This window comes from Martes martes (assembly GCF_963455335.1).
Source record: "Martes martes genome assembly, chromosome: 7".
In the NCBI taxonomy this organism is placed as follows: Eukaryota; Metazoa; Chordata; class Mammalia; order Carnivora; family Mustelidae; genus Martes; species Martes martes.
This window is the reverse complement of record NC_137894.1, coordinates 40,248,500-40,267,273: the sequence shown is the minus strand read 5'-3', so window position 1 is coordinate 40,267,273 and position 18,774 is coordinate 40,248,500. Positions and strand designations below refer to the sequence as shown.

Genomic DNA, 18,774 nt, shown 5'->3' with positions numbered 1-18,774 from the left:
CACTTTTGATAATCTCTCATTCCTTAGTCACACTTTTCAAAAGGTGTGTGTGTGTGTGTGTGTACTCACAATACATATACACAACATACAAATGTCTATACATACACATACACTTATTTTATCCAATAGTTCCCATATATGCCATATTTAGATGTCTGTCTGCATCCGCTTTTTCCTGTTTCTTCTGACTCTATCTCTTATGTGGCTTTTTTCCTTCCTTTGTTTTACAATTTCCGATTACACACTTGTATTCCTTAGAACTTCACCTGTTTGTGGGAAGCCTCGAACACTGAGTATTTGCATTTGCTTACACCATGCATCTCAGGCCACCGCCAAACAGGATTATGCTGAGATCACATTATCTACTGTGGTTTTCTTCAAGCTGCTTGGGTAATGGGAATTCTAGCTCTAAATCAACATAAAGGCGGTATTGTGGGGGCAGCTGGTTGGCTCTGTCAGTAGAGCATATGACTCTTGATCTCGGGGTTGTGAATTCAAGCCCTGTTTGGTGTAGAGCTTATTTTAAAAATAAACAAATATTATAAATAAATAAAGGCTGTATTGTAGTCCTGAATTTTCAAGGAATATCTTTTTCCCTCTACCCAGAGCCAAGATTTAGACAGGTTAGTTTCCTTAGGCTCTCTTCCTGGAATGGGCTTTTTCCCTTGTTCACCCAACCAGGGGTTTACCTTTTGGGTCCCCAATCTGACCTTCTGCCCCAGGCTTTGTCCCCTCTCCCCTGTGAACAGCCTTTTGTGTCTAGACTTCCAGACTTTAAATTGTAGGAAGAAAAATAAAGATGTTTATGTCTGCTGACTAGTAATATCTCCTAAGGAAGTAATTTGGAGAGGAAAAAATACCAAGATGTTTATTTTTTTCCTCTGTGATGGAAGGAAGAGGATTGAAGAGATTTTTTCTGTACTTGGCAAGATGTAGGATCTATGAGAAGTGGTGACATAACTCAACGATTATATAAATACAGATAATTAGAGGAAAAGAAACATGCTTTCCGTAAGAGAATTCCTGTTAACTCAGCAACAACTCTGAAACAGCATTAAGTATGGTACAATGAGATGTAAGAACCAGGAAGATGATTGATTTAAAATTTCCACGTCTCTAACACAGTTCTACACTGAAATTATCTTTAAAAAATAAATATTACGTCAAATACACACACACATATACAAACACACATTTAGTGACTACTGGCTCTGCTTTGGCACAAAATGCCAAGCTCAGGAAAATTCATGATAGGAAAAGATGGTTTTGTGACTGAGCAGAAGGGCAGATGATGAGTTTCACCATGGCAAGTACAGTTTAAAGCATCACTGTAACAAAATGGGAAAGTATAACCCATTATAGGGTGTCAATGGGCTAGGTCACAATCACCCTAGTGCACACCTCTCCCACCTATACTACCGCAACCATGCCTCCAGCTGATGTCCCCATCTCTGCTTTGGCCCGATCCACTCTCCAATTGCCACCAAGACCATTTAAAAATAGGATATAAGGGGTGCCTGGGTGGCTCAGCGGGTTAAAGCCTCTGCCTTTGGCTCAGGTCATGAGATCAGGGTCCTGGGATCGAGCCCCACATCAGGCTCTCTGCTCTGCAGGGAGCCTGCTTCCTCCTCTCTCTCTGCCTGCCTCTCTGCCTAGTTGTGATTTCTCTCTGTCAAATAAATAAAATATTTTTTAAAAAAAAATAGGATATAAATCTTATTCTCTCACCCCATCTGCCTCAAACCCTCCGGCTCCTTATTGCACTCAAGTCAGACACCAAGGCCCTGGATGTGGCTACAAGGCTAGGCCACAGGCCCGCCTCCTCTCCAGGCTCCACTTCCCCTCCCTCTCTGTTCCAGCCACCGTGGGCCAGCCTGCAGCTTCTTGGATGCTGCACCCCTCCCTCCCAGATGTTCTCACCTCCCTCCACCTAGTGAATTCCATTCATTCTTCAGCTCTTACTTCAAGCATTGCCTTCTGAGGAAGGAAGCCTCACCTCCAGGCCTCTGTTACTCACTCTCAGGGTGCCACTGTTGTTGCTTCCTGTGGCTGTGGTGACTAATTACCACAAACTTGGTGGCTTACCCTTTCATAGTTCTGGAGGTCAGAGGTCTCAAATCAGTTTCACTGGACTAAAGTCGAGGTGCAAGCAGGGCTGGTTCCTTCCGGAAGCTCTCAGGAGAATCACTGCCTTGCTGTTTTTTCAGCAGCTGGTAGCTGCCTGTGTTTTGTGGCTTGTGGTCCCTTCCTTATCTTCAAAGCACCTCACCCCCCTCTCTTCCTCCATCACGCCGTGCTCTTCTCTCATGACTCTGCCCCTCCTGCCTCCCTCTTACAGACACTCGGGGGTTACATCAGGTCTCCCTGGTAACCTAGGGTAATTACCCATCCTAACATCCTTAATCACATCTGCAAAGTCCCTTCTTGCCAGATAAGGTAACATATCCACAGGGACTAGGACATGGTGATATTGGGGACTATTATGCAGCCTATCACAACCATGTGCCTTTCCTTCAAAGCAATGATCACCATTAGTAATAATACAGCTTACACTCCCTCAAGTCATTTGAAGAATGCTCATCCACTCCCTAGACTACAAGTTCCATGGGATAGGATATCCTCTACAAGGATAAGAACAGAGTCTGTTCTTCTTAATTTCTGGATGCTCAGCACCTAGGCCAGCACTCAAGATATATTTACTGCATGACAAGACAGATTACAAGCCAACTGCTAAAAACAATAATGCATGTAAAGTGGCAATATGCTACAAGGAAATTTTTCCTCTTCACTTTCATGACTGTTTTCACTTTGTTTTGTGCAATAAATAAAAGTGAAGATGCAAAAAACTGTGCTATGGAATAGGCTTCTCAAGAACTTCAACCCCCAAAGAAGTCTGTTAGTTGACTACTTACTTCGTATCCAGAAGTTGAAGCTGGTGGTTACTGTCTCTGTGGGACATCTTCAGTTTGGTGCTTTGCTCTGATATCGACAAGTCCACTCTGTTCAAAAGCTGAGAAATCTGGGAAAGAAGCTTTGCTTGTAATATCACACCGAATCTTTTCAGAGGTAACCTCAGATAACATTTAGTAAGCTACATTCTAGTCCATGACATTAAGGTTCAATATAATTTACTCAATTAATTTAGGAGCTCACCTTGTCTTTCCACTTCCATTTTCTATCATGCACACTCATCAAAAATCAGGACCAGGAGCACTGCCAAAATATTCATTAGGCTCTGAGTACTTAACTTTATAGTTCTCTGATAAGCAAGCCTACTTCCTCCCTGGGACCACTATGTCCATCTGCTGACAAAAAAATACAGTGTTTTGTTTTGTTTTTTACCCTGGAATTTCTACCACAAACATGGCTGCTAGTCATAGAGAATGGAACTCTTGTCACTTACAAACACCATTAAGGTCCCAGATTTACAGGGTGCCTGGGTAGCTCAGTCGGTTAAGCATCTGCCTTCAGCTCAGGTCATGATCCCAGGGTCCTGGGATGGAGCCCCGCATTGGGCTCTCTGCTCAGCAGGGAGTGTGCTTCTCCCTCTCCCTCTGCCTGTGGCTCTGCCTACTTGTGCTCTCTATTTCTGTCAAATAAATAAATAAAATCTTAAAAAAAAAAAAAAAGTCCAGATTTACCTCCATATCAATTCAAGTCTCCAGAAGATTTTGTAAATTATATCCCTCCAACTCCTGTTTTTCATGACCTACCTCTTTCCCTTGTCCTTCTACTAAAATTTAATATAAAACTAGTCCTATATGACATGCATTTAGTTGCTGCAAAAGTCATGATGTTCTGTGTTCCTTACTTAGAAATTCATGGAACAAGTATTTATTGGACTAGAACAAAGGAAAAGTATGCCTCTTTTTATAGATTTCTATATGGATTTTACTGGCATAGCTACTGGGAAGCTTAGTATTTCCTAAGCATTTATTTCTTGATGTGATAATTCTGTCCTCACTCATTCTGTGAAAAAAATTGTTGGACTTGTTGTTTTGTTGTAGGGTTTTTTTTTTTTCATGGCTTTATAAAATCTGTGTTTTTCACATAAGTAGATTTAGATCTTCCTTGAATACATTTTGGACACAACCACTTTGAATCCAATAAGTTGACCAGATGCCTCATTTTACTGGAATGATCTCTTTAACCATGAGGCAAGTCCTAGAAGACAAGGCCCCTTTAAGGCAAAGGGAAACTTTTAAGTGGCCAAAAAACAAACTGAAAAGCCAAGAGTTTTGTTTAACGAACTTGATCTGTGGATTTCAAAGTGGAATAGTCTAAGATTCATCAGCCGGCCTACCTTCTAGCTTTGTCTGAATCCTTTCCCACGAAGGACTGTGGTGAGGTAGCACACAGCATGAGTAACTACTTCCTGAACCCAAACTTGGGACATGTGGCATATAAAAGAAAGCCCAATCACTTACCTATGCAAGAAGTGGTTTTGGAGCTATAATTTAGAATTTCTGGAATATGTTAATTGTTTTAGGAATGGGGGGAAAGAATCTTTACAAGGAGGACCTTACCAAAAACTCTCGGTGCTTTGCTTGCCATACCCATGAAGGGCCACTGCAGTGAGAGAGAGGGAGGAAGTAAGGAAAAGACAAGCACATTCCGGGCGCCCTGGCTGGTTTCTCAACACCATGTTATTCTCAGCTAAGAACAAATTACCTATTTTTAAAAGGCTACCTGGAATCGGCCATACCTGTCCCTCTGCATCTTTGATTTTTGTTTCCAAGATAAGTTTGGCAGCTTGCTGTTCTTTGTTCAAGTGCTGGAGCCCCTCGTAAGTTGTTTTGTGCTCTGCAGAGAGTCTGGCTATGCTGGCGTCACATCTGTCCAGGCAAACAACAAAGCTAACTCTTATTAAAGTTTAAAAACAAGCACTGAAGCTTCTTGACACACTGGAAAATGCACGACCCCACTCCAAGGAACCGTACTATGACTCATCCTTTTCCATAGACATTCACAGGAGTATAGAGAGGTGCCCTCATTATGGTTTTTAAGTTAAACCACAGGGATGTTGCTTAATAAGAGTAGGGATGAAGCCATCCAAGCAGCAAAGGCTTTTACAATGCTCACGAGTACGAAAGTGTATGTGCAGTGAGAGCCCAATGACGAAGGCTAATACAGTGTGCCAGATATGGCCCGTCCCTCTTTGGTGCCATCCCCGTCCTTTCAAGTGCTTTGGGTCTTCTTTGGATCTCAGAGGCAACTTCTACCACATTTGAAAGTATTGCTGCTAACCTCTACCACCTCGCCCATGTGGCTGTCTGCTCTGAGTGGCACCAGAGCAGGAGAAGCCTGTGCAGCAGGTCCCAGCTGCAGTGAAGCTGCTCTGCTCCTTGGGCCTGACAACCTGGTAGTTTCAATTGTGCTCAGAGTATCTGCAGCAGGGAAGCTCTGCTGGGGACCTCTGTCAAACCCTACTAGGAGAGTCAACAGGATAGCCCCCTGGGAATATGCAGCAAAGTCATGCCCCGTTCCAACCCACCCAGCCTGCTCAAGAAGTAGCTGGTGGCTTGCTGCCGGGCTCTGGTAGAAACTACATGCCAAGGCACAGGACATTAAGTAACCATGCAATCTGGTCAGTCCATCACGAGCACCCAGCTATAAAGGGAGGCATATGAACAGCACGCCATCTTCAAAGGGGAGGTATACCGAGACATCAGGCTTCAACAGGTCCCAAAGGCATAAGTAAATTGCATGAGCCCAGACTCCTGTGGCATATACCCTTGCTACTGCCAGCCTTCCGTCAACTCACACATATGGCCTCTTGAGAAGTTCCTGAGCACCGGGTAGACCAAAGAAGGAAAACGCAGGCCTAGTTGATGGAAGGTGCCAATACGCTGACACCTTCCAGAAGAAGACTGCTGACATCTCAAAGCCCACTTGAGGAGTGGCCCTCAAGGGTATCAAGGAAGGGAAACCCTCACAGTTGGCAGAAGTTCAAACAATGTACCTGAGGATTCATTTTGCCTAGAATAAAACATGACCAGATATTCACAGGCATTGGCTAATGGTGAGAGCCATAGAGGACAAACACTGGTGACAAAGGGAAAGGGTTCTATAAATGGATTGCTCAGAACTGACAGAGCATTTCTGCTTCTTGTGAATGGTCTCTGTATCAAAGGGGCATATGCCCACAAACCGTACTTCCCAAACAACCTTGCCAGCCGGGTTCAGATTCAGATCCCACCTGTGAGAGGCACTTGTGCCCCTCCCCTGCGGCAGGGGCCGGGGGGACACGTGCTAAACTGCCCATGTGAGGTTTACGGCCACCTCCAGGCCCATACCTACAAATCACTTAGTTCCATGTTACACACAGCTAATATTATCAATGGCTTCTTTCTGTGATTCTTATACATGCTACTTTCCTGGGAGCCAACAGCTATTTCCTTCCTGTTGCTTCCCCAAATTTGTCAGTGGTTTTATAAACTCTAATTTCCTGGATTAAATCCCTTCCTGCTAAAATACTTAGAATGAACAAGATGGGACTGGGAAAGAAGACAAACCATAAGAGACTCTTATTCTCAGGAAAAAAACTGAGGGTTGCTGGGGGGTGGGGAGGAGGGATAGGGTGTCTGGGTTATGAACATTGGGGAGGGTATGTGCTACGGTGAGTGCTGTGAATTGTGTAAGCCTGATGATTCACAGACCTGTACCCCTGAAGCAAATAATACATCATATGTTAATAAAATAAATAAATAAATAAATAAAAATAAAATAAAATACTTAGAATGGTTCTGTTTTCTTGACCAAACCTTGATGCATATATATAGTCACTAAAATTTCAAAAGGAAGAAAACAAAATATTAATCAACCATCTCTGGATGTGTGATTAAAAAAAATTCATTCTTCATTCTTTTCTAAATTGTACAACTTTTCTGCAACAAGTATATATAATTTTATGATCAGAAAAACAATTAATTGATTGAAAATCTTTCAATCAACAGCCATGTACAAAGAATGCATTACAATTACACGGAACATGCACTATCCTACCATCTTTCCCTGGGCTCCCCATGAAGCAAAAATGAGGCTGGGGCATGAGGAATCCAGAGCTAGAGAAATGTGGGTAGAGTCACTGTCGTGAAAGTGAGTTCAGGTTCAGGGCAATACACAGTAGAAGTCAAGAGGCTGGAGTTGGAACCCCAATCCATAATTCATTCCTTCAGTCAATAAGTATTTGTAGAATGACTCCTATTTGTCACATGCTAATTATACAAAATGAGGACATGGTGCAAATTTTTTTTCTTCAGTACAAATACCACACAACCTAGAAACAATTTTTTTAAAGATTTTATTTATTTATTTGACAGACAGAGATCTCAAGTAGGGAGAGAGACAGGCAGAGAGAGAGAGAGGAGGAAGCAGGCTCCCCGCTGAGCAAAAAGCCCGAAGCGGGGCTCGATCCCAAGACCCTGAGATCATGGCCTGAGCTGAAGGCAGAGGCTTTAACACACTGAGCCACCCAGGCACCCCACACAACCTAGAAATTTTAAAAAAAGATTCTCATGCCACTACCACGATAATGTTATTCAACTTACGTGTATATTTTTCTATTATTGATGGAGATCTTATCTGACATTCTGTTCTTGTTCATTATCCTGCAACTTAGACAAAGAAGCTCAGAAGACCAGGAACTTGCTGAACAAGTTACTATAAATACACAGATTGAAGAACAAGCCTGTGACCACTCACAGTCAGTAAATCAGCAGTCTGCGATCTTCCTAAAAGCCCTGGGAATGTATTCTTTAAGATGTATATCTGCACTGGGGCCTCAATTAGGTTTATAAACTGTTCCCTAAATGACTTAGATACTGAAAAGGATCTCACTCACTAAATCATATAAAGTATTTGCAATCAACTATCAAAACTAGCATATGAATTGATAAAGGTTAAAGTATATATCCCTCTAGAAGTCTGAAAAATAAAATGTCGATCTATAGCTTATAAGCCTCAATAAAGATTAGAGGGCATGCTAGGACTTGGTTGGGCTTTCTAATAAACTGTAAGATTTAACCAATTTACTAATCATTTTGTACTGAAATGTTGCAAATTAAAACCACTACCTGCTCTGTCAGTGAAACATGGTGGACTGAACACATGCCCTCATTTTGCCTCCCTCCTGAAAACCCATCAAGATGACTCCAGATGAATAAAAAAGGTATAAATCCAAAAGGACAAAAAAGAATGGGAGGAAAAAAAAGTCTGGGAGAAAGCAGAAAACAGACAGATGGTGCAGAAGATGGAGCAAAGCGTATGTTTTGCTACAGCTGGTGCTAGAAGCTTAAAGGGCTCCAGATCTGAAAACCAATAGATGTAAGAAGAAGTTTTAGTTTCCAGAGGGCAGGCGGGGAAAGAACGGGCTCCCCTCATGACAGAACACAGGAACCAGGGTAACCAAAATCAGAGACTTGAGTGGGGCTCCACCAGCCACGGAAAGCTCAAAAAACCCAAACATACAAAGAAACAAACAAAACAAACAAAAAACCTGGATCAAATGAGTTTAAAAGAAATATGTTTAAGATACTGAAAAAAATCAAATAATAATATCTATCAGGAGAACTCTAAATTATTAAACAAAAGTAGGCAGAGAGGAAAGAAAAACAAGTGGATAAGAGAAAAATGAGAGAGCCTAGAAGTAAACCACAGTGTCTTCACAGACCTGACGAACTCTGACTGGACATGACTGAAGGGAGAGTCAGTGAGTCAGGCACAGTAGCAAGGAGTTCACTCAGAAGGCAGCAAAGACAGAGAGTCAAAATTCACGGGAAAATAGCTAAGAGACAAGGAGGACAAATAAAGAGATGTTAACATAAGTGACAGAGGAGTTGAGAAGTCCCTAAAGATGGAAATAGAGAGAATGGCCTAAGGGGTAAGTGCTGACAGTTTTCTAAAACTGAAGAAAAACATGAGTTTTCAAGTGTTCAGTGAATACAAAGTGCCATAAACAAAGTAAATAGGGCATATGAAATTCTAATAACCCATTACAGAGAAAATCTTAAAAGCCACCAGATTCTGAAGACAGGTAACCTACCAAGGACCTACTGTAAACTGATGGCACACAGTAGGTATCATAAGACAGCAGATATGGGGCGCTTGGGTGGCTCAATGAGTTAAGCCTCTGCCTTCAGCTCAGGTCATGCTCTCAAGGTCCTGGGATCAAGCCCCGCTTGGGGCTCTCTGCTCAGTGGGGAGCTTGCTTCCCCCTCTCTCTTTGCCTGCCTCTCTGCCTACTTGTGATCTCTCTCTCTGTCAAATAAATAAATAAAATCTTAAAAAAAAAAAAAAAGGCCACAGTAGATACCATAATGGCAAAAGACAAATGCAAAAAAAGACAGAGACACTTTTAGACTTGCAAAGATTAAGAAATGTATTGCCCACAAACCCTAACCTGAAAGATTCACTAAATTATTTCTTTCATTAGAAAGAAAAGAGTATCCAGGAATACCTGGCTGGCTCACTTGGTAGAGTGTGTGACTCTTGATCTTTGGATTGTAAATCTAAGGCCCACATTGGATATAGAGATTACTTAAAAATAAAATCTTAAAAAAAAAAAAAAAAAGCACCCAGAGAAGGGAGCGAGATGCACGAAACAATGGTGAACAAACTGAGATTATTGGTAAATTTAATTTACTGCATATGCTGAAGAAAGTAAGCTACCAGATCAATTATTCCAACCTTAAAAGTCTTTTCTTGGTACTGACTCACATTTACCTGAAACTGAACAACTTGTTTAACTCATTTTGTTAAAATGCTATAATCCTTTTTGGAAGTAACAGAAAAAAAATTAATGGGACAAATTTTTTTGTAAATATTGACTTAAATACTTAAAATATTTTTAAATATGTTAAACAATCTGAAAAAACTGCATATATGCATTTATATCTTTTCAGTATTCATAGTACAATATAGACAATTAAGTAATAATTATGCCTTCTTCTTCTGTTTTGGAAATCTTTTTGAATGTGAATGCCCAGTATTAGAGGAAGTTTGTAGAATCAAGGTATATCACACACTACTGGCAGAAAAATCAATTTTATAAGCTTTCCACAGGACAACTTGGCAGGATACACCCCAAATCTTGAAACAGAAATATATTTCCCTGTGCCTTTCGATTTGGTGTTCAGTGAATACAAAGTGGGATAAGTAAAAGGATTTTAGGTATTAACCCCAAAGAAACAAAACTGAGGGGAAAAAAAGGCAAACTAAATATAATTCTGTATCTGTATAAATTCCTATGGTTTAACTTGCTACCATTTTAGAATATAAACCAAAAGTCCTTTAAAATGCCCCAAAAGAAAAAAAAATGCCCCAAAGTGTTGCTTCCTATCCTCTAACTTCCAGCATCATCTCACACATCTCTGTCCCATTTCCCCCCTTCATCCACATACACTGATTATATTCCAGGGCTTTGAACTTATCTCACTCCTTCCCACTTCAAGGTCTTGAACCATGCTGTTCTCTGTCTAGAATGTCCATCCCTGACTTCTTCACTTGGTTAGTTACTGTTCATCCCTCAGAGCTAAACGCACAAGTCACTTCCTTAAGGAAGCCTTCCCCAGAGCCCCCAGAGATCAGGCACACACCAATTATACACTTTGGGAATGCCCCACCTATGTTTTTTCCTGAACTTCTTGTAATTAAAACTTTTTATGATAGTTATTATTTTGGATCTCCTACTTCTTGTTTCATAATACAATCTCATTAATGGTCCATGCCTGGCTCACTTTATTCAGTTAATTATTTTTAATAACTGCACCCATGAAAGTAAGCATTTTGAATCTTGTGTCATCATTCCCTTGTTTTCCTATTAAGAAAATTAACGACAAGCCATGAAACAGATTTTTAACCATAGAGAACAATCTAATGGTTACCAGAAGGGAGGTGGGGGGTGTGTGTGAAATAGGTGATGGAGATGACAGAGGGTGCTTGTGATGAGCACCAGGTGATGTATGGAATTGCTGAATCACTGTATTGTACACCTGAAACTAACATAACACAGTATGTTCACTACTGAAATTTAACTGGAATTAAAACTAAATGGAATTTTTTAAAAAGACAATTAATTATATACACACACTTATTTAAGTACATATATATGTAAATCGTATATTAATATATCTTCCCACCTTGTTAAGTACACATTAACAGTTTGAAAGAGAAGAATATCTGACTTGAACAGATGCAAAAGACACTTGAGAAAACCCAATACAAATTCATAGATTCTTAATAAATTAGGCATGTAAAAAGACTTAATCTGATAAATCTATGTTTAAAGAAACAAAACAAAACAAAACAAAAAACTAGAGCAAGGGCACCTGGCTGGCTCAGTCAGTTGAGTGAACAACTCTTGGTTTCAGCTTGAGTCCTGATATCAGGGTCCTGGGATCCAGCCCCAGGTCAGGCTCCACACTCAGTGTGGAGCATGAAGCCTAAGCATGGAGCCTGCGTGGGATTCTCTCTCTCCCTCTCCCTCTCCCTCTGCCCCTCCCCACTGCTTGTGCATTCTCTCTCTCTTTAAAATAAATAAGTAAACTTTAAAACTTAAAACAACAAAAAACTAAAGCAATTATCATTCAAAATGGAGAAACAATAGAAGAATTCCATTAAAGTAAAAAACAAGAGAAAGATGCCACCAATCACAACATCTACTTAACACTGTGTTGGAGGGTTTAGCCATTGCAAAATGCCAAGAAAAAGAAACTAAGGATACAAGGACAAGAAAACAAAAAATAAAATTGTCATTATTTACAGATGACATTTCTATAGAAAACTCCAAACAACTAAAAATAAATTATTCAAATCATAAGCAAAATTAAATAATTGTTTTGCAGTAAGTTTGATGTCTGTCTCCCTGACTAGACAGAATATAAACTGCAAGCAGGAGGGACAATATCTTCCCTTTTCATCACAAAAACCCTAGTGCCCAGTACATTGCTTTGCATGTAGGAGAGGCTCAATAAATATTACTGAATGAATGAACATAAAGATATTTACTATATACCACACACTGTGCAAGACCCTTGATACATATTATTTCATTTCATCTTCACAAATCATCCCCATTTCACAAATGATGATTAAAAACAACACCTAATACAGTTCTTTCTTTTTTTGAGTTCTTAATTTTTTATCACATATTATTTAAATCTTATTTGGGGTTATCTGAGGTTTGAACATACCACGAAATAAAAAAAGATATTATAGAAAGGCTTTATTTTCCAATCCAGACACAGCTTTCCAGTTAGAAACTGTCAGGTATCACTACATCAGACCAGTTTCATTATCTCTGCAAAGCTGTTCAAGGGACAGACTAAGATTGAAAAGTTATTTAGAAATGCCTCAAAATTATCCTGATGCTCATGGCTCACTGATTTTCACTAGCTATAGCTTGGCTTCAATACTATTTCTCACTTGGAAACACAAATACTACAACATAAATTTCTATTAACACCAAGCAGTAGTTACATAGATTAAATTATGGTACCCCCGTGTAGCACAACACTCCATATCCAAGGAAGTAGTATGTTAGATCTATGTGTATACTGGAAGAAAGCCCACAATATACTGCTATATAGGAGCACTGAAGTTGCATCATCATCATCATTATCATCATCATCATAATAATATATCACTTTGTAAAATTAAAATCACACTGTTAGGTAATTGTTATGTGCAAATCATACTACTATGATGATAAGTTATTATCTTGTAACTATGTATGAGAAAAGTCTGAAAGGACAGACAGCAAGCTGCTAACATTAATTACCTGTAAGGACTACAACAGAGCAAAGGGCTGGTGAGCTTTCATTTTTATGTTTTTATTTCGTAGTGTTTATTACCAGCACATTTCACTTTTTTTTTTAAGATTTTATTTGTTTATTTGACAGACAGAGATCACAAGTAGGCAGAGAGGCAGGCAAAGAGAGAGGGGGAAGCAGGCTCCCTATTGAGCAGAGAGCCCGATGCAGGGCTCGATCCTAGGACCCTGAGATCATGACCTGAGCCGAAGGCAGAGGCTTAACCCACTGAGCCACCCAGCCACTCTACCACTTCTATACTTTTATAAATAAGGGGACAAAACCGATTGTGGGGGAGTATGCAGGGTATGATACCAAAGCCTGCCATCAGAAAACACGCACAATGGAATGAACTCCGGTTTTCTTAGGTTGAAAACAAAGTTATCCTTGCTCTCAAATATTTCAGGGAAAAAAAACCTTACATATGAAAGAATAATAGAGTAAATGAAACAAAATATTAACACTTGTGAATCTTGCAAATTTTCTGTAGGTTTCAAGTTATTTCAAAATAAATAAATAGATAAATAAAACAAAAGGGGGAAACTATATAGTTATCTTGGCTAATACTGAATTAAAAGCATCATTTCTGTCTTTTCCCAAAAAACACTCATAAAAGACAGCCTCAGGGTTCTAAATATAACTGTGTGCATGGCTCAGCAACTTTTGTTAAACAAAAATTCACAATGAAACTGACCAGTTGCCCTTGCCCTATTTTATCCCAAGTTTATATTATAGATAAGCCAATAATGTAGTCACTCCAAAATTTGCCTTTTCAGGTCTTTAGATGTAGCTGTCTTCCAGGTGCAGTTCTCAGTTGTGGCCATTGTGTGGCAGAGTAACCCTTCACCTGGTTATCAGATCAATGATGGGGACATGGTCAGAAGCCCAAGAGTCCCAGAGGTCAGTCTAACAGACTGACCAGGCAATGTGCTTAAGCAGAATGTTTCTTATAGTTCATGACCATGGTGGCACAGTGTACCAAAGGCAGTGAGATTTAAAACATTAAGTTGTTCATATTCCATATTATAATTGCCTATATATATAATAATTCCTATGTATATACACAACTAAGCCCTTAAAGGCAGGCAATAATTTAATTGAATCAGAGCATAGAGCACTTTCTATCACAGGGCATTGTCAAAAACAGTAGAGAGGCATCTGGGTGGCACGGTCGGTTAAGCGTCTGACTCTTGGTTTCAGCTCAGGTCATGATCTCAGGGTTGTGAGACCGAGTCCTGAATCAGGCTCCGCACTCAGTGTAGAGTCTGCTTAAGAGTCTCTCTCCTTCTACCTATGCCCCTTCTGCTCGTTCTCTCTTCCCCATCCCAGTAAGAAAATAAAGAAATCTTTAAACACAAACAAACAGTAGAGCAATTTACCAGCAATTAATGGAGCCTAAGATCTAGGTGTGATACCTGCAGAGGCCGCCAGCTTAATAAAAGATCAGGGGGAAAAAAAGAAAATAAATAAATAAATAAATAAATAATCAATTGATCAGGGAAAGAGTCAAAGAGAGTCTTGCTAAAACCACTGTCCTCACAAGGTGACTGAGCACCAGACCCTTCATATTCCAGGGGAAACAGACATCACTAGAATAACCCAGCCAAGTCACTAAACAAATCAACAACAACAAAAGCAAATGGGGGTAAGGGCTGTCAGTATTCAGGATTGCTATGCTATAATACCTAAAATGTCCAGTCTTTAATAAAAAATTATGAGACACACAAAAACACCAGAAAATGTGAACTAAACACAGAATAAAAGCAGGAAAAGAAACTGCCAGTGAGAGGAAACAGGTGTCAGATTTAATAGACATAGCCTTCAAGGCAGCCATAATAAATGCAGGATGATCAAAGAAATAGAGAAAACACGCTTTAAGAAGTAAAGGGAGGTATAATGACAATGTCTCATCAAATAGAGAGTATCAACAAAGAGACAGAAGTAATTTTTTAAAAGGACCAAATGGACCCAATAAAGAAAATGAAAAGAAAGCCCTCGGAAAGGGGTAAAACTTCTTCAGCTCAGATATCTGGTAAGAGAACTGAATCTAGAATATAAAAAGAATTCCTACTGCTCAATAATAAGAAGACAATTAATCCACTTAAAAATGGGCAAAGGATCTGCATAAACAGTTCTCCAAGGAAGACTTACAAATGACCAATAAGCACGCTGAATGATGTTCAGCACCATTAGTCACTAGGGAAATGCAAATCAAAACCACAAGACGCTACTTCCCACCCACGAGGTTGGATCTAATCAGAGACAGACAAGTGTTGGTGAGGAAGGGGAGAGATCAGAGCCCTCACATAGGGCTGCTGACACCATAAAATGGTGCAGCCAATTTTGGAAAACAGTCTGACTGTTCTGTTCCTCAAAAAGTTAAATACAGGTGCGCCTGGGTGGCTCAGTGGGTGAACGGTCTGCCTTCGGCTCGGGTCATGATACCTGGGTCCTGGGATCGAGCACCATGTCAGGCTCTCTACTCGGTGGGGAGTCTGCTTCTCCATCCTCCCCACCCCTCAACTTGTGCCCTCTCTCATCTCTTTCTCAAATAAATAAATAAAATCTTTTTTAAAAAGGTTAAATATAGAGTCACCACATTACACAACAATTACACTCTTAGGTATATATATCCAAGAGAAATGAAAACATATGGTCACACAGAAACTTGTATATGAATGTTGGTGGCAGCATTACTTATAAGAGCCTAAGATTTTTAATCTGATGATGTCCGATTTATTTTTTCCTGTGCACCTGGACTTGATTACCTTGAGGGAACTTGGGCATCTGCCTCTGTGAGCAGCCATTTCTCCTCTAAGGCTCTGATGCCAGGAAAACAGACCTTGTATGGGAAAGTGGAAGTGGCCGCTGAGCACTAGAAAAAATGATTCAGCAGGCCAAGTAACAGACCAGCTGCTCCAGTGGGAATGGGAATGCTGAACTCTCTTAGCTCCACTTCAGGAGGGAATGGGTAACTCTCTGAGAAAGTCCTGTTCAGAGGGTGCCACTCTTAGTGGGGTAAGCATGGGGGAAGCTGCAGGTCCTGCTTCCTATCAGTGGCATCACCCATGGATCCACAAACACTGGAAAATAAAACCTGAAACAAGATAGCAGACTAGTAATTGAAGACAACCACTTAAAAAGTTTGTGTCTCTGAGGCCTCTGGGTGGGAGAGTCGGCTGAGCATCCGATTCTTGGCTTTGGCTCTGGTCCTGGTCTCAGGGTCGTGAGATAAAGCCCTGTGCCAAGCCCTGCATGGGGCTCTGCACTTAGCACGGAGTCTGCTTAAGATTCTCTCTCCCTCTTCCCCTCCCCTTGCTCACCTGTGCTGTCTCTCCCTTTCTCTCTCTCAAATGAATAAATAAATCTTTCAAAAAAAAAAAAGTTTAGGGGTGCCCGGGTGGTTCAGTCAGTTAAGAGTTCACCTTTGGGACGCCTGGGTGGCTCAGCTGGTTAAGCGGCTGCCTTTGGCTCAGGTCATGATCCCAGTGTCCTAGGATCGAGTCCCACATCCGGCTCCTTGCTCAGCAGGGAGCCTGCTTCTCCCTCTGCCTCTGCCTGACTCTCTGTCTGCCTGTGCTCACTCTCTCTGACAAATAAATAAATAAAATCTTAAAAAAAAAAAAAAGGAGTTCACCTTTGACTCAGGTCATGGTCCCAGGGTCCTGGGATCAAGTCCTGCATCGGGCTCCCTGCTTGCAGGGAACCTGCCTCTCCCTTTCCCTCTGCCACCACCCCCACCAACTACTTGTGCTCTCTCACTTTCTGTCTCAAGTAAATAAACAAAAAAATATTTTAAAAAAGAAAAAAAAAGTTATACTCTTCCAATTCAATGCAAGAAAGCCAAAACTTCACCAACAAATTTCTTTCTCAGAAGCTGATTTCAACAGTCTCATTAGCATTCCAGGGGAAAGACTAGTAGAACCACAGAAAAAGGAGAAATAGGGGGTGTTCATAACAAATGTTCATGATTGTTTCAGAGTAAACAAAGTATTTATTACAGAGAAGGAACCTGCTGGGTAGAGAAGTTAGTAAGAAACTGCATAGGAAAAATGTAAAATTCCTGAAACGATTTCAAGGTCATCTCTCTATTTTGTAATTGGAACCAGCTTCATGAGTCTATTTTCATGGCTGCTGCCCTTGTGATAACAGGCGCTCCCGCGGGTTACGTGTTCACTCCGTGCCACGCCCTGTGCTAGGCCTCCGCCATAGGTTGCCCCACTTAATCTTCATCTGCAGCTAAAGTGCACACACAGGTCCTCAAGAGTTTTCCAGAAGTCCCTGCTCTGCCCTGTAGCTCTGAAGCTCTTCTAACTCCTCGTTCTTCTGGGAGGTGTTGCAGAATGCGGTTGCTTTTAAGCCAATCTCCACATGAAGGATTCAAGTTTTTCAGTCCTATTACAGAGGTTTTCTAGATCACTGATTCATCCAAACAAATATTAATTATCTACTGTTTTCCAGAGATTGTTCTATGCATGCACATTACAAAAAATAAAAGATGTGGTACTCGCCCCAAGACGGTGAAGAAAACAGAGAGATTCAATAGAACAAAATGCTAGGGGAGCTCAGGAGAGTGGGCAATCCTGGAAGACTTCCTGAAGGAGGTGATATTTGAGCTGAACTTGAAAGGCTGACTAGACATTAGAAAAAAAGGGGGGGAAAGGTATGCTGAGTGCAAGAACAGCATGTGCAAAGATACACAGATAGGAGAGCATGGCCCAGTCAGGAAATAACAAATAGCAGATCACTGCTGAAAGGTACAGTGCCAGGGGTAAGAGAGATAAGGAGGTCAGTGGGGTTCATCACCAAGGGTCATGCTAAGAAGACTGGAGCTGACTCAAATGAGAATAGAAAACCACACAACTAGGCCTACACTCAATCCACAGTTCTCTGCTATGAGACTCATGTTCACCCACCAGACCCGGACACACACGTCCCACATTCAAGGTTCTTCACGTGTTGTCTGCACAAATACCCCCGACACCGCCTCCTCTACTCCATACAGGCTTTGGATCTTGTGGGTCCTGATCTTTCTTCCATCCAACCCTTTACAGACCACACCTGCATTTTCACCTTAGCTTGATTCAAATTGCTTATTGGCTCCACAGCACCCGTGTAGACTTGTACTTGATGCTTAACAGCAGCAGAGGGCAGAAGAGGCCCATGAATATTTTCGAGATCCTGCATTTCCAACAAGTTCTCCGGTGACTCCAGTGCTGCTGGTCCACAGAGCACGCTTTCAGTCGTGGAACAGCCCCTTGCATACTATCTGAGGTCAAAGATCTCTTTTTCTAAATTTCTAATCTGTGGCAGACCAATATTTTCAGAAAATAAAATAAAAATAAATTACAAGGAAAAGGACAATTTTAAAAGAGACACACAAAATGAAGTCTCAACTTTGCCTTATTGGAGTCAATAAATAGAGTATCTCAAAGGCCAAATTACACAGGTCGGCTGCGCTCTCCCAGCATTTCCTTCCCCGAACACAACTCCAATTGCAGCAACATAAGAAATCATGGCATGCTCATAATCAGGTGTAAGCTCTACCTGAGATTTTACTGGCAAAGGAGGGGCTGTACTAGAAGAATGCGAAGAATTTGCTCTGGGGCTTTGTGCATATATACTTTGTGAAATGGAGCTGATGTAAGACAGCTTTTGACAGATAGAGTCCCACACATCCGACCACCTACCTTGCCACTCTTCCCCGAAGGTCTCCCAAACCGGAGAGCTGACGCATCTCCAAGGTCTTTAAGGCGGAATTCGTTCCGTAGCTGATGTTGTCCCGGGCCCGGATCTGCTCCTGCAGCACCTGAGCAACACAAAAAAACACCAAGAAGGTTGTCTGAGATGTACGTGCTGCCACAAAAGCATTTTCTGTTTTTGGCAAAAATAAGACCATTTAACTCCATTCATAAGAGGCTTCTTTTTAACAGCCACGGGATCTATATGTGTACGGAGAACCAGG

The 18,774-nt window shown here is 41.0% G+C and overlaps 1 protein-coding gene across 1 annotated transcript in view; it reads right to left on the bottom strand.

Annotated features, from left to right (window-relative positions):
• The window catches only part of FAM81A (family with sequence similarity 81 member A), an 80,273-nt gene that overhangs the window by 18,788 nt on the left and 42,711 nt on the right, over positions 1-18,774 (bottom strand). Inside the window, exons 4-6 of the mRNA XM_080807695.1 lie at positions 18,500-18,618; positions 4,706-4,835; positions 2,913-3,019 (exon numbers count right to left, since the gene is read on the bottom strand). Of these exons, the coding sequence (XP_080663821.1) occupies positions 2,913-3,019; positions 4,706-4,835; positions 18,500-18,618 (356 nt within the window). The remainder of the gene's footprint in view (positions 1-2,912; positions 3,020-4,705; positions 4,836-18,499; positions 18,619-18,774) is intronic.